This window comes from Phocoena sinus, chromosome 6 (genome assembly GCF_008692025.1).
Source record: "Phocoena sinus isolate mPhoSin1 chromosome 6, mPhoSin1.pri, whole genome shotgun sequence".
Taxonomy (NCBI): domain Eukaryota; kingdom Metazoa; phylum Chordata; class Mammalia; order Artiodactyla; family Phocoenidae; genus Phocoena; species Phocoena sinus.
The window spans coordinates 68,158,403-68,173,727 of NC_045768.1; the positions used below are offsets into that span (position 1 = coordinate 68,158,403).

Consider the following 15,325-nt stretch of genomic DNA (forward strand, 5'->3'; position numbering starts at 1 on the left):
CCAAGGCAGAAACCTCTGACTCAAAATATCTAGCCAGTGCTTCTTTCCAAAGCAGGAAGGAATCTAGACTAGCATGGAAGTGGCTACCGATTATTCTCTGACCGTGGCAACTTGTTATCTATTCTGCTACAAATGGCACTGTATCATAATCATTCTTGCTACCCTTCCTTTTCCCACCACCTGTTCTTCCCTTTGGATCCTTCTGATGAATGATGTTTATGTGTGAAGAGGGAGGAAGTGGTATTAGATGAAATATTCCATGTTTTAGAACTAGTTGAAACTCTTTAGCCACTGACACTGATAGAAGAAGAAAACCCGTAGCAGAAAGTTCCAGTGTGTAAAAGAGAGATCTATAACACAGCTTATGTGTGAAAGTTTATTTGAATCAAGCCATTTTGAATATGATGAGGATTTCAGATACTGCCGGTCAAGCATTTTTACATCTCCTCCTGAATAGTCTTTAGCTTGTGAGCGTTAGCTAGTTTTTGAGAGATTTGTAAAACGAATCTTTCTGAATGGGAAAAGCATACTTCAAGAAGAGGACCTCTTTGTTGTGGATTTCTACTATCCATCTTTCTAGGTGGGGGAGAAGGTGGATCCTTATATGCCCTGACTTTCCTAATAGGTTGAAAATGGGATTTTTAAAGCTCTTCTGTCTTTCATTGATATTCCACGTGAAGGACGTAACCTGAAGTTGAACAACCTGCTTTTCTCCACCTTTTTGAAAAGCAGCACTGCAGGTATGTATAGAAGCAGAGCTGCCTGTATTCACATGCCTGTTACGGCTTGATCAGGTTTTCTATATTTGAGCATTTCATGCCTCTTGTCAGTATTTTTTTTTTTTTTTTACCAATGAAAGGAAAGAACCTTAATTCTAAATGTCTTCTACCTTCACCCTGTATATTTCTGGGCTATCAGGAGATCTACAAAGGAAGAATTTCCTGGTGACACCCCTATGGAAATGTAAGGCCAAGTTTGCTATTTCATTCTTTCAAAAATTCAATGATTTCCTTCACAGATAAGGTGAAAGGCACCCTTGTTTGACCCTTGACACTTTTCTAAAACTATAATAAAATCCCCCTCTATTAGAATTCAATCTTGCTTGCTGGTGGTTTAACCAGACTCAGAAGCTTCCTGACCTTCTCTTTGCTGTTGCTGGCCTGGCCCCGTCATCATTTCACTGGTCATCAGTACTTCCTCCAGGGCTGCGCTGGATGGGGATGGTCATCTCCTCATCCAACCTCTTGCAACAGTAGAAGGAAAAGGAGGTAAAACTCCCTCCAGCCTTTTCTGCTATATTATAGCAGCTCTGATAAAGGACGTGGATAAGGAAAAGGCTGAAACTGTTGGTTAGAAGATTTAGGGATTAACTGAGGATTTAATTCACCCTTTCTTTCCCTCCTCCTGCTAAAGCCCATAGTTGAGAGTTGGCACTGTGTCAAGACCAGGCTGTTCCTTAACCCCAAATTTCAGCCCCACACATCTCAAGAGTCTTTGCTAAGGGCTTCTTTTTAAACAGGGGATCTAAATTTCTAATTGTGCCTTGAGCTTTCGTAAACCTGGGCTATTTTAAATTGTCACTTTACAAAGAAGTAACCTGCTTTTTTTCTTCTCCTTCAGATCAAGTCATTACTACACAAAGTAACTTATGCCTCTATTTAGACTTAGTGAGGAACTTTCAAAATTTTATACAGTCTCCCTTTTCTAAGTCAAGGGGGAAAATAAAGAGGAACTTTATGGAAGAGGCATAAAGCAGTTGTACAGAACGTGTTTAAAGGGCACATTAAGTCAGTTTTTGTCTGTGGTTCTTTCCCTTTATGGCATATGTTATATATTGACAGGGATTAAGTTTCTCTCCTGAATGGAACAATACAGAGTCACAGGGAGCTACTGTACTTTACAAAGCAACAGGCACCAGCACAAGCAAAGGGCACAAATAGAAATGTATCTCACAGAGAACTAACCAGGTTAGTTAACAGCACAGGGCTCTGCTTCATCTTTTGCAATTCTGCATCGTTTGCATTTCTCTTCTGGTTCTGCTGCGCGCTCCTCCGCTCTCGTTTCCTTTTCGTCCTTTCCTCCCTTTCTCGCTCGCACTGTTACACTTTCTCTGTCCCCCTGGCTTTGTTATTCAGCATGTCTGATTAGCAGGAGCCTGATTGGCTGGCTGCCGGCTCCGAGAGAGATTCCATTCAGCTTACCCCCCACCCATCCACCCACCCACCCACCCACCCCTCAGTCAGGAAATGTGAGCGGGGCTGATGGAAGCGGATAGGCAGGACTGGAGTGTTAGCACCAGTACTGGATGTGACAGCAGGCAGAGGAGCACTTAGCAGCTTATTCAGTGTCCGATTCGGATTCCGGCAAGGATCCAAGCATGGAATGCTGCCGTCGGGCAACTGCTGGCACACCGCTCCTCTTTCTGGCTTTCCTGCTCCTGGTAAATGCCTTTTCATTTCAATACATCGCTATGGCCATTTAGTCTGGGTGCTGTTGTGGTGGTATGTACGTGTGTGTATGTGAGTGTGTGTGCCTGTGTATATCTTTCTCTTCAAACGCCAGGTAAAATAATTTACATGATTTAAAGAAAAAAAAAAAAAAAGCTTCTTGCAGAATTTTAACCCCAACTTCCCAAGCAAAATAAAGTCTGCAAGACTTTGTGGGATTAGTTAGAGGTAACTAGGAATACTGAGACATACTGAGACATGGACTGTGGGACATACTGCATGGAGTTTGTGAGCTGAGGGCTGTATAAATGGTGGTATGCATGCTTGGAATTTAGGTAACAGATGTCCTGAAATCAAACTCACTCACTGAAGTGTTCCTGGAATATTTTTGAAGGATGGGCTGTGAGGGGCTTTCCCCCACTACCTTTTATGGGTCCTCCTTCCTCTGTGCACATGTGCTAGGGAAACAGGTAAAAGAGGGAATGAAAGCCTCTCTGTGGCCAACCCAGATTATAGCTCATAATTACGGCAAGTCATCTGTGGATACAAGTTAATGCTAGTATTTATGAATTGAGGATTATGGTCTTTGATGTCAGATCTGCTTTTGAAGAAGAAGAAAGTGCTGACTCTTTGTGCAGCTTCTTTCCACAGTCCCAGTGATAAGATGCTCTGCTCTGGAACATCAGCACACACTGCATTTTTGACTCGAAGTAAATGTTCCGTTGTGACTCATACTTGGTTTTATGGGCAGAAAATGAACCTTTACTGTCCAAAAAAAATCTACACTCAAAATATTAATAGCAATGCACATTTTTTTTAAAACCAGAGTGTTCTGGGCAGGCAGCTTCGTAAACCTCATCTGAAGGTTTGATTCCAAAATTTGCACACACTGAGTCCAAACAAACGTGCTTGTAGCTCTCCCTGTCGCATTTATGGAGAGCCAGCCCTTCCTCAGAAGGTAACCAGGCAAGAAGGGAAAAAGGGAAAAATGCAACGCATGTATAGGTTGCATTGATTCATCGAAGATGAAGGGATGTTTGTTCCGGTTAGACTCTGACAAATTTGATCTGCACTATAATTTTGAAGAAGGGGAGCAAGCAATTTAAGCACAAATTTTAAAACTCCAGGAAAGCTCATCTTCAGAGAGTGATTAAATATGTTAACAATTCCACTTCTGATGTGCATCATTGTAGCCAAGAAGTCGTAATGCTGCATTGCAAAAGCTGTAAATATAGAAGTGTATTTTCAAGTTCTCATAGAAACTTAAATGCAAACTGAACTTTAAGTATGCATGGACTGTACGTTTTTAGCTGTTTTGAGGAATATAAAAAGCAGAATGTTTAGGTGTGCTTTATGACGAGTGGGGCAAGCAATTTATGAAAGGTGTCTCATTTTTTCCATGTGGGACGTGTTACTTATACACACGCCATTGGTTTGCCTCGTCTTTCCCTCTTTGTATTTTTTTAAAAGCAGGGGTTATTTTCGCATTTAATTACATCATGAAGCAGATTACCGGTACACAGTACTTTTTTGGTATCTTCATAAAGAAGTATGATCTCATTATACTTTGGAAAAACTTTCCCATTCAGGAATAGATTGTTTTGCTACCCACTGGGTAAATTGCATTATATTTCTCTTTGATATCTTGAATATTCATATATGTGTTTGAATATATAATGACGCTTATATGGATAAGAAGGAGTGTTTGCTTATTTCAGATTTGAAATGTAAAACATTTCATTTAAATTACAATAATTGTATTATGAGGATAAAAGGAAATAAGACCCAGGTTTGCTTTATACCTGTATTTAAATGAATTTGGATTCTGAGAGTTAGGCTAGAAAAGAGAGAACTGCCTGGTGAGCGCCAAGATACATCCCTGTGCAGAGTAATAACAGCGTTAGTAGTACCTGCCGTGTACCGTGTGTCTGAATGTGCCAAACACGAGGCCAGTTGTTTGAAATGCATTACCGTGAATCTTCACGATACCCTTGCAAATAAAGCATCTTTAAACCCATTCTACAGATAAGGAAAAAAGCTTATATTTGAACTCAGAGGTGAAATAATGGAGAGAAGATAGCTCGTTTGCTTTGTACTGTGGTTGTAAAATGTTTAGCCGTGATGGAAGAAATGACACAGGTTGGTCTGTAGTCTTTGTCGGAGGTATTTAGGCTTTTTGCCTCATCTTGGCCGATAAAGATGTGTACAGCATTAAGGGCACTTGTCACACGTGCTCATTCACTGTCCCATTTAGCTTTGGGGCCAAAAGTAAATTATTGGCCCAAGAGAAAGTGACGTCTAGCCTGATCAGTAGTTGACTTAGAACCGGAAGTGTGACATTTTCAGCTCAACCCTTTTGTCTGGATCAGGAAATTGAACTGGGTGGCTTGTTTTTCCTATAATTGTTTTATACATTATAAGAGTCTGTCTACTCTTAGAATTAACTTAAGCAATTTTTAAAGATTCCTTTTACTTACTTGGAAAACAGCCTGTTTGTTTAGTGGCAAAGCCCAGTTTCTACTTCAAAACAGCCTTCATATCACTGGTAGCAGAATCGTCTGTATCATGACTTTGTTCCTGAGTGTATACAAATATTGTATGCTGTTCACCCTCAGTTTTACCAAAACCCTTTCCCACTGGAGCATTACTCCTGAGACAATGAAGTGCCTGTGTCTTTTATATCTATTTTTGGTCACCACCCACACTTTCATGCAAAGCTCAAACATCGTAGACTTCTTTTTTTTTTACCCTGGACACAGTAGGACAGTAGTGCTGAGCAAGAGATTTTATTCTGATATTCAGGTCAAAGTAAGCCACATAACCCAACCTTCCCCATCTCCCCACCCTGCTCCCCTTTTCCCTTCTCCCTCCTTTGTCCCAATTGTTTAGCTCAAAAGGAATGTGGCAAAAACCATGACCGGCCATTGACATATGTGTCCATCCCAAGTTGAAGTCAAATCACTTCTTGTCAGAAAAGCATTTAATCAAATTTGCATTTGCTTTTTGTTTCTTTTAAGTGGTTTTAAGCTGCTTCGCCTGCTATTGTGGCAGTTGCAAGGGTAGCACTCGGAATTATAATAAAGTACATGTGTTTTTCTGTTGAATTTCTCTTTCTTCTCTGCACTAATTTATACGTGGAAACTAGTCAGACACAATAGCCCATTCCTTTGGTCGCTCTGGCACTCTCCTCCACTATTATCTCAGTGGATCTATCTTGGATGGCGAGAAGCACCATTAGCTTGTGGAATGAATGTTAAATCCCTTATTTACAGCAGACTGTGGCCTGCTCCAGTAAGTGTGTGTGTGTGTCCGTCCATGTGCATGCACAAACACCTTTCTGTAACTGCTTACATCGATTTCTTACTCTTATGCCTACGTTGTCTTTAAGTCAAGCTTAAGGATATTTCACGTACATCTGGAGAACGTAGTGAGGCATTTCTTTAAACATTATTAACTTCATGTTTTTGTGACTTTTTTTGTCTAGCCTTGGTCAGCTACATTTTTATTTTCTCCTGTTTTTAGCATTTCAGTCTGTTTCAGGACGACTTTCTGGGCCCCGTTATTATTGTCATGTGAACCAGTTCTATGGCTTCATATAAGTTGAGGGAAGTATGTCCAATAGTGGTCACTAGTGAACTACAAAAGAATCCTGTTACACCAGGCAAGTTTTTCCTTGAAAGACTCTGTGGATATATTAAAGACTTTTGAAAGAAAGAATGAATAAATAAATGTATTTGTGCATTTATAGGAGTGTTAATACATGTCGGCTCCCCTTTACCATATGTATGAATAAAATGGAAAGCAAATCTCTAGCAGACCACATGGTAGGCTATTATTCAAACCTAGGAGTCCACAGAGTTCATTCTTATATCTTTACAACATTGTGCAATTTTAATCAGTGAAGTGTGATTAACCCCTGTCCTTGCTACTCCTTTTTTAACCCAGTTGGTTGGTCCATTTTGCACAGGTTTTATGTTTGCATGAAACATGGTTTGGTATTTTGGTTCTCCCCTTTATTATGGCTTAATCAAAATATAATCTTAAACTCATTCAGGAAAAAACACAGAGTCCTGTGAATTTCTGCATTTCCCCCAGAACCCGGTAGAGTGTGTTGTATATACAGGCATCGTAACCATTTGTGAGCTAAATTCAGAGAGCAAAGGATGTAAAGAGACTCACATGATTCTCTAATTCTCCACATGTTCAGGGTTTTCTGACTTCATGTATATATCTCATTTTTTTGGTCAAGTGACAGCTCTGCTTTTAATTTGTCTATTTTAGGTTCCAGGTCTAATTATGTAAGTTTCATTCTCCCCTTCCCTCCTTGTGCATATTCTACTGTTTCTTGTGGTCTCCTGAGTAGAGTGACCCAGGAGTGACCTCCTTGTAGCAGGAGGACCATAGTCTCTTCTTGAGTGAGAGCATTCCTTGACTCATCGTGAATAACCTACTGGTGAAGCATGTTGAGATAATCACAGGAAAATGTGTCTAAATCAAGTTTGAGAGTCTTGCTGTTTTACTAATTTTCTTCATCTAGAGAGCTGGCTTCAAACTGTGTTTTCACCAGAATGAGACAAGTTCATGTCATCTTCTGTCTGCATCATAAAAGCTATACCATGTGGTTGAATTTTGGCTTGATTGGCAGGACTGGCTCACGAGCGGCTTAGGACTGGCATAGCAGAGGTGATGTAAGTCCGAAAGGATCCTAATTGAAATAGGCCAGCACAGCTGTGTGGGGACCCTGCCTGCCAACTGGGTATGCTGTTGCTATCAACCCCTTCTTTCCATGAGCTCAAAAATAAATGACTAAATCTCCCCAATTCCTGAACTTCAAGATGAAAAACTACGTTGAATAAAGCTTAACTGTTCTGGTTTCTTCTCCCAGGGACTTTGCTAACTGGGAGCACCCAGCATGTAGGGCAGTTAGACGTTTTTCTGGCTGTGTGTAGATGTCCCAATGGTAGTAGTAGTCTGCAGACAACAGTGACCTCTGGCTTTTTGTTTCTTGTATTTCCAGAAGCTCAGTATTTCTAAATCAGTTTGAATAGTTTCCTATACTTGTTAATAGTCTCTCTTCCAGTCATAGAAATATATCTTATCTCAGTAACTGTTGTAACCTTTATTTGAAGAAAAACCGTCACTTTTGTTTGACTACCCCACCCTGAATTCCACCAATGTATAGTCAGTATTTAGTAGTCGTTTGTCAGAGGCGTACATAATTCACTGTATTCTTGACAATATTTTAAATGTAATTTCTTCTAGTTCTTGTGTTTCCTTGTATTTATTTCTCATACTGTACTTAGGTTTTTGTCTAGTCAACAAGGTTGTGGGTGACAGCAGAGGGAGTGACGCGTTTCTCCTACCTTTATCAGAATGCCTGGTCTCAGTAAATGTGTTGAATGAATGAATAAATGGACGAATATGAATGACTTGGTAAGAAAATATAAGAAAAGGGTAAAGCACAAGTAGCAAGGGGAACATGTGAACATCCATTTCACATGTGAAGCATTTCACCGATTCTGGTTTTAGTAAGACCAAATCAATAAGCCTAATACATTCAAAAGAGAAGATACATACTCTGTTTTTCTTTCTCTCCACACAATGAAAAACAATTGAATGAAGATCCTTTTTGCCATTGTTAATTAGAATGAATTTTGCATGTTTCATATCTTTTTTTAAAATCCATTTAGTTCTCAAGTATTTTTTCCTTTTAGAAAATTTGTCCTCAGGAAGAAAGTGATACTTATATTAGCCACAATTTTATAAAATTGGAAAGTGTCTCATTACAGCAGAGATAATGCTGTGGATTCACCAAAAATTCATTTCTTTTTACTACTGGGCACAAAGGTAAACTTTATTTCACAGTTTTCTCTGTAATTAGTTGGTGCAGTATGATTGAGTTCTGGGTCAATGGAATGTCGTTAGAAGTGGCATGTGGCACTTCTAGGCCTGACATCTCCCACATAATCCTCCAAGTAAGCAAGAACTCTCTTTAAACACCTGCTGGATGCAGAGGATCCAGTAAAGAACTTCAAGACTCTAGAAAATAGTCAAGCCACCGAATGGAAGGCCTCATCCCTGAATGGCTACATGGAGCAGAGCCCCACACCAGCATGCCAGCCAGTCTCACAGAATTACATTCGTGAACATTCGTTTAACCACGAGCAAGCGATAAACCCTCGTTGTGTTAAAACACTGATAGTTGCGGGAAGGTGTTCTTTGTCATACTGAAAACCTTTTTAAATAACACTGCTTCACATTTAGATGAAATGAATGCTTATAAGTAAGTACCAATACCACTTTCCATTTATTATACGAAAAAATTAAAATAAGGACACGCCATGTCACCCTAATGGTGGTTTAGTCTTTGTGGTTTGCAACTTACTGTATACCTAGAGTTCTCTAAGTACTTGCAGGTATGTGGAAAAATGGGAAAATCCTTTTTTCAAACAAAATCCAGGAGTGGGTGGAGCAGTAAGAAATAAGAGGGGTGGAAAAGGCAGGGCTCTGGTAAACAGTTGGAATCCCATGGAGCAGAACAGGACCACACAACCTGGCCAAGGACACAGAACCACACAGACCCAAGGGGAAGGCAAAGAAAACAGAAAAGGATACCAAGAAGCAGAAACTGAGGCACAACACCAGTGCAGCTCCAGAGATGTCAGAAAATAAAGGAGTGAACAAGTGACAGAGAGGGGAACAGACTCATACACGCATGCGCGCGCACACACACACAGCACACACAACACACACACACACACACACACACACAAACAAACAAACAAACAGAACTTATAAAGTAAGACATACTTCTTGAGTATATCTAGTCTCAATCATCTTTGATACATCTTTCTAGGAGGTGTCCAGGTGTCAGGAAAGAGCCCTGGTTTTAGAGTGTGCCCATCTGGGCTCTAACACTGATTCCAGCCCTATGATCGTGACCCAGTCACATAACTCGCCGAAGCTATTGTCTCTTCATCCATGCACGATTGTCCATCTCTCCTAACTCTCCAGGATACCTTGAGAGGAAAACGCAGCATTAGATGTTGAAGTGTTTTGTCAACTCCAAAGTACTATAAAATTTCAAGTGATTACTTTCATTCATGTGAAAATCACTTATCTATCACCAACTGTATACCCAACACAGAGCCAAGCTCCATGGAAGATAATTTAAGGCACAGACCTTGCGGTGAGGAGCTTGGAAGGTTGCTGGACATTCTGTTGTCAATTTTTTTTTTTTTAATTTTCAAAAAACTCTTCTGTAGGGAATAGCTTTGTGATGTATATAATTGCTTTCAATTACCCCACAAGATGGCTCATTTTGCTCTCCCCCTCCTGCTTAGGTAGTGGCGATTTAATCCTCTCATCCGTGTATAAATGTAAATTATGGCTTCCCACAGATTATCAGTGTATTATCTTCATGGATATTATCAGTCAGTATTTGACTTCAAACATTAAATTTTTTTCCGATTTCTATAGTTCAGAATATCAATTCGTGCAGCAGGATACACTATAACAGTGTCTTAGTTAAGATAAATTCTTTGGGAAGAAACTTTTCTCAAAGCAAATATTTATCATTGCAAGAATGATCATTAACTGTGTGCAACCAATATCTAGGGAGTTTTCATCTGCCCACCATCACTGGGGCATCGTGATGGCAGACTTCAATCTTACGTAGTTTCTACTGCATTGTGCTTATTTTATAATAACCAAAATCCAGGCAAAAAATAAGCATATTCCATTTGGAATTATAAGTCTGTAAGTGCAATTAGTATAGTAGGTTGCATCTCCCTACCTCACTAGATTTTTATCTAAAGTTCTTATTAAAATAAGTTAATTACAAAAAACCCAAAAGGCCTTGTGCATGGAAGGGGGGGATAGTTCAGAGAAAGGGAATAGCAGAGAAGTCACGCATGTGAGCATATGCCATTTATAATACTGGAGACTTATTCCACTTCTGAAGCAAGAAATTGCAGGACTCTAATGGTTTCACCACCTGTGAATTATTTGGGTGCACCTCATAAGCGGGTTCTTTCTTCTATTTGTTTAAAGGAATAAGTGGTATGTTCGCCAATTCTACACTACATTAACTTTCACAGAGTTTCCATTTTCATCTTCATTGCTTTTTCAGATTTTTTTCCGAAGGTTCTGCCCTTCTCCAACTAAACTTTTGGGTATTTTCCCCTTCAATTTTCGTCCGGGGACTTTCTCTAAGTCAGTTCAGTCTGTTGGCATAAACGTTAGGACAATGGAGGGAAGGAGAGTGATAACCTAAGACATCCTGACATAAATTCCAAGAGCACTAAAGAAATGAGACAGGAAATTATGAGCAACCTATAATAAATTCAACTGTCCAATAAATAAATAGACCTCACTTTGTTCCCTTAGTAAAGTATGGTAGGGTGTCTGATTTCTCAGCCCACTTCACCATTTGAAGTCTGCCAGAATATTGTTCAAATACTGTACTTCACCAATAGAACCAGAAATGAAAAAGGGTAATGGAAACAATAAGAACTCCTACTGTTTAGGTGCTGCAGTGAGATTTAGAAGAAAGCTTTTTAGCAATAGTCTGTTTTTTTTATTGCAGTTATTATAACCATTTGTCACCCCGACCAGGTGCCATACACTTTTACTTTGGGGCTTGTACCTGGTCTAAGATAGCAAACATGCTTTGAGATTACTGTTACAGAGTGAGTTTAATTGACATTTGGGTTCCCAGGACATAGATTTATTGTGTTTTCAAATTAAAAAGAATCTTTGAGGTAGCATAAAATGTGACCTCAGTTGACTGGGACCTCTTTGAAGGCAGGACTTTGGTTTTATTTTGTCTTTGATATCTGTATATCCCCAGCACCAGACAAAGAGTTTGATTTACAGAAAATGTTCAATGTAAGTCCGTTGTTTGAATAAATGAATTTATCACCTATTCCAGCCCTTTGATTTCACAGATAATTGAATTTAACATATAAATGTTTGCAAAGAGATTGGAGACGTATTTGCCAGGAACACCTAGTAGGTAGGATCCAGAGCCTGGAATATGGATCTCTTCCCTTTGAGTCCATACTCCTTTGAGAAGGAGTTCATTCTCTTTCTGTTATACTGTATGGCCCCTGAGGACCTTTGTATAAGAGTCAGCCGAGCCGGCCTTGGTAGAGAAAGGTTGAAATGTTGAAATGTCACATGCAGTGGAAACCGAGGAAGCAATGAAGCTGATGGAAAATCATCTTGAGTTAAAACTCGAGGATCATTGTTGGTTTATAAACATTGGGGTGACCTGGCAAGAAGAGGGGACTGAAGTCTATGAAGTTTATGTCTTGCCCTAGACCTACACATATCAATAAGCTTCATTTCTATTGCTTTCCATATCAATGAACAGTGTGAATGTGAAATACAAAATGGTGATGTATATGTGAAAAAGACTTCATGGGGGACCTTGCACATAGTAGGTCTCCAAGAAGTGTTAGCTTCCTTCCCATCCCCCAGTGCAAAATAGTATGTATATTCATTGAGAGCCTGCTGTATATCAGGCCCTGTGCAGGGTACAGGGTATACTGTGTTGAACAAAACAGACACGGTTCTAAATATGGGTCTTTCTACGTGTAACATCAGAAAGGATTTGAGATCGGGATTGGGGAAGACAGGCATTAACTGGCCAGTACGTTCCATCGGTTTTATGTTGCTGTCATGATATAATTTTCTTTAAACTGTATACTTAACTATTGCTTATGTAAGGGCATCTCTGCCTAAAGAAATAGACACATTAATTCATTATTTATAGTGATTCCAGAAAGAATGTGTTAGAAAAACTCTAAAACTCTGAAGATTTATATTTAAGATCACTTCTTTGAGCTATGCCTTTTTTTTTTTCTTTTTTTGTTGGAATCCTCTTTTTTAGTCATACTGAAACCGAAGCTTAATGAGTGTATTACTTGGTCTCTGTTTATTTGATACATAAACACCTGTCTTTTCCATCTTAGAAATATGCTCAAGCAGGGAAACCTTTACACCAGCCCCTCATTCAAGTGAATAAAGGACCAGTCAACAGCATATAGAGCACTAATTACAGTAGGTTTTTCCTCAAAAGGTTTAGCTTGCTCTGTGGAAACCATTAGTATGAAGGACCTTTAGAAACCTTTAAGCATCACCTGGCAACCAGTCAGCGTGTTCTCAGTTCTCTGCTAGGAGGGGTTCTGATTTTCCAACACCTCTGCCATGTCCCTGTGACCAGTCCTAACCTGCCTTAGTCCAAGGCAGGCATTCTTACCCCTGGTAGTTTGCTAAATTTGCTAACTTCAGTTTGGTGGTGCTGGGACTCAAACCCAGTCCTTTATGTCCATTTTAGAGTTCTAGATAATTGAAAGAAGTGATTCCCAGACCTTGGATGTCGTAGACCATTAAAATTTCAAAAAGAAATAAGATTGTATTTGCAGGCAGGCGGGAAGTATGGAAAACAAAATTTCTAATGTTTTAATTTTATTAGGGACATTAATAAAATAAAGTTCTATCACCTGTTTCATAACTGAAGTAATAATAGTTAATAATATAGAGAGTGCCTGCTTCAATGTGAGATATACTTTACATATATTAAGTTATCTAATTGTCCTAACAACCCTAGGAAGTAGTTATAATTATTTTTCCCATTCTACAGATGAGGAAACTGAGACACAGAGAAATTATATAACTTGCTTTTGGTTACTCAGCTAGTAGTGACGGAGTGCAGCTTTGAACACAGGCAGGGTTCACTCTTGTCCCAACAATGCCATTTTGTTTCACCAGCGGTGCAAGAAATGAAAGGTTATTTGAATAAGCCCAAAGTTTCAAGTATATAATTTCAGAAGAGAAACTAAACACATTTAACTCTATGGAAAACTAACCAGGGACCTTATTGCTCTCCTTACTCTTCATATCAGTGAAAAATTTTGTTAGACTGACCTGCTCTAAGCCAGACAATTTCCCTGGGACACAGAGACGAACGAAACACAGCCCCGCCCCCGAGCACGCTCACAGATTGTAAACAAAGTTTTGAAAAGATAACACAGGGCTTCCCTGGTGGCGCAGTGGTTAACGATCCGCCTGCAATGCAGGGGACACGGGTTCGAGCCCTGGTCCGGGAAGATCCCACATGCTGCAGAGCAACTAAGCCCGTGCACCACAACTACTGAGCCTGTGCTCTAGAGCCCACGAGCCACAACTACTGAAGGCCGCGTGCCTAGAGCCCGTGCTCCGCAACAAGAGAAGCCACCGCAATGAGAAGCCCGCGCACCGCAACGAAGAGTAGCCCCTGCTCGCCGCAACGAGAAAAAGCCCACGCACAGCAACGAAGACCCAATGCAGCCAAAAATAAATAAATAAATTAAGTAAATTTATTAAAAAAAAAAAAAAGGTAACAGACTGAGGCTGAGTGGAGGATATAAGATGCCACAGCAGCACAAGGAAGAAAATGAGAGAAGGAATTTGGCATTTATTTGCTGCAGTGCCCCAGGCTCTGTGCTCGGCAGAGAATCACTCAGCCTCTAGGTGGGTCAGTGAGGGTGACTTAAAAGATGGGACATTTAAAGTGAGCCTTAGGAGATCAGTGGAGGTTCACCAGGTAGACAAGAGAGGGAAAGGGGGCATTAGGCAGAGGGACCTGCCGGGGCAGAGACACAGAAGAAGGAAAAAAAGTTGAGTCCAAGGAGCTGTGAGTGAATCCCAGTGGCTAGAGCATAACAGCTCCTGCAGGGCCTGGCCTGGCATGCCATGCCTGGGAGCTTCGGTCCAAGTTTGTGTTTTAGAAAGACAGCTGTGCTGGCCCCACAGAGGGGAGAGACCCCGAGAATGGAGGCTGGAAGGCCCTTTGATTATGACACCACTGATAGTGAGAAGCCATGAAGACGGCAGCAGCCCCAGTGATGGAAAAGAGGGGGAAAGATCCACCTATACGGCTACATAGTCACTTGCAGGAAAAAGCCCTGTGGTCCTCTGGGCTCAGAGGCTCTTATAGCACCAGCTGTGGGCTCTGTCGGTCCCCCTGCTCAGCAGACAGCCTGTACCCTGGCACTGAGTATGTGCTCAATTGTGTGCAGAAGGAATGCGCGAAGGAGTCAATCATTGTATTCAAGGCTTCCCTGTTCAATCCCTTCCCTACAGTCAGAGATTTTTTTTTTTTTTTTTTTTTACTAAATTATAAAAGGCCTTCTGGAGTAACAAATGTCTCAGTCTTTAAAACCTGAAGAACTTTCTGTCATTCTCTCAGGAAACAGAGAGTTCAGGCTCAACCTTTCTGAAGAGATTTCCACAGTCTCAGTGAACCTTTCCAAATACATAGAGGCTGTTTCAAAGGGGCACTCCTGCACTTTTTGGAAAGCTGTATGACCTCACGTAACACAGAGGCCATCGTGGGGAGTCATTTTTGTACTTTGGGGTGATTATTGTCCTCAGAGACGGCAGTGTTTTCCCACTTGTGGTTATTTATCTGATTTCTCACCAGACAGTGCTTTATTCAAGTCTTATTCATGTCACAGTCATGAATCTTTGCACGGGAAGCCAGCAAATATCTTTGCCCTAATTCTTGCAGGGCTCCACATTAGCTAAAATGGGCTCCACATGCGGAGTTCCCTTTGAAAGCAACTGAAACTCCAGTAAAAGATGCTGCATTCAGTGTCTAAATTTAAGTTAGCTGCTCTGATGGAATAGTAATCGTGGTCTTCAGAAAAAAAGTCAAACCATATCTGAAATTCATCAGTTCATCATTTTGTACTAAAAGCATAATGCGACTGAACAAAAATAACCCACACGTTTTGTTAAAGAAAGTGTGAGTTAAATGTCACATAATTATATTCTTTATATTTTTTCTTTATGAATCCAGTTGCTAAGGCATCAGATTTTTAATCAGCCAT

The 15,325-nt window shown here is 40.3% G+C and overlaps 1 protein-coding gene across 1 annotated transcript in view; it reads left to right on the forward strand.

Annotated features, from left to right (window-relative positions):
• The first annotated feature begins 2,297 nt into the window (after positions 1 to 2,297).
• The window catches only part of ADAMTSL1 (ADAMTS like 1), a 480,443-nt gene continuing 467,415 nt past the window's right edge, over positions 2,298 to 15,325 (forward strand). The window contains exon 1 of the mRNA XM_032634986.1: positions 2,298 to 2,440. Within this exon, the coding sequence (XP_032490877.1) occupies positions 2,378 to 2,440 (63 nt within the window). The 5' untranslated portion in view covers positions 2,298 to 2,377. The remainder of the gene's footprint in view (positions 2,441 to 15,325) is intronic.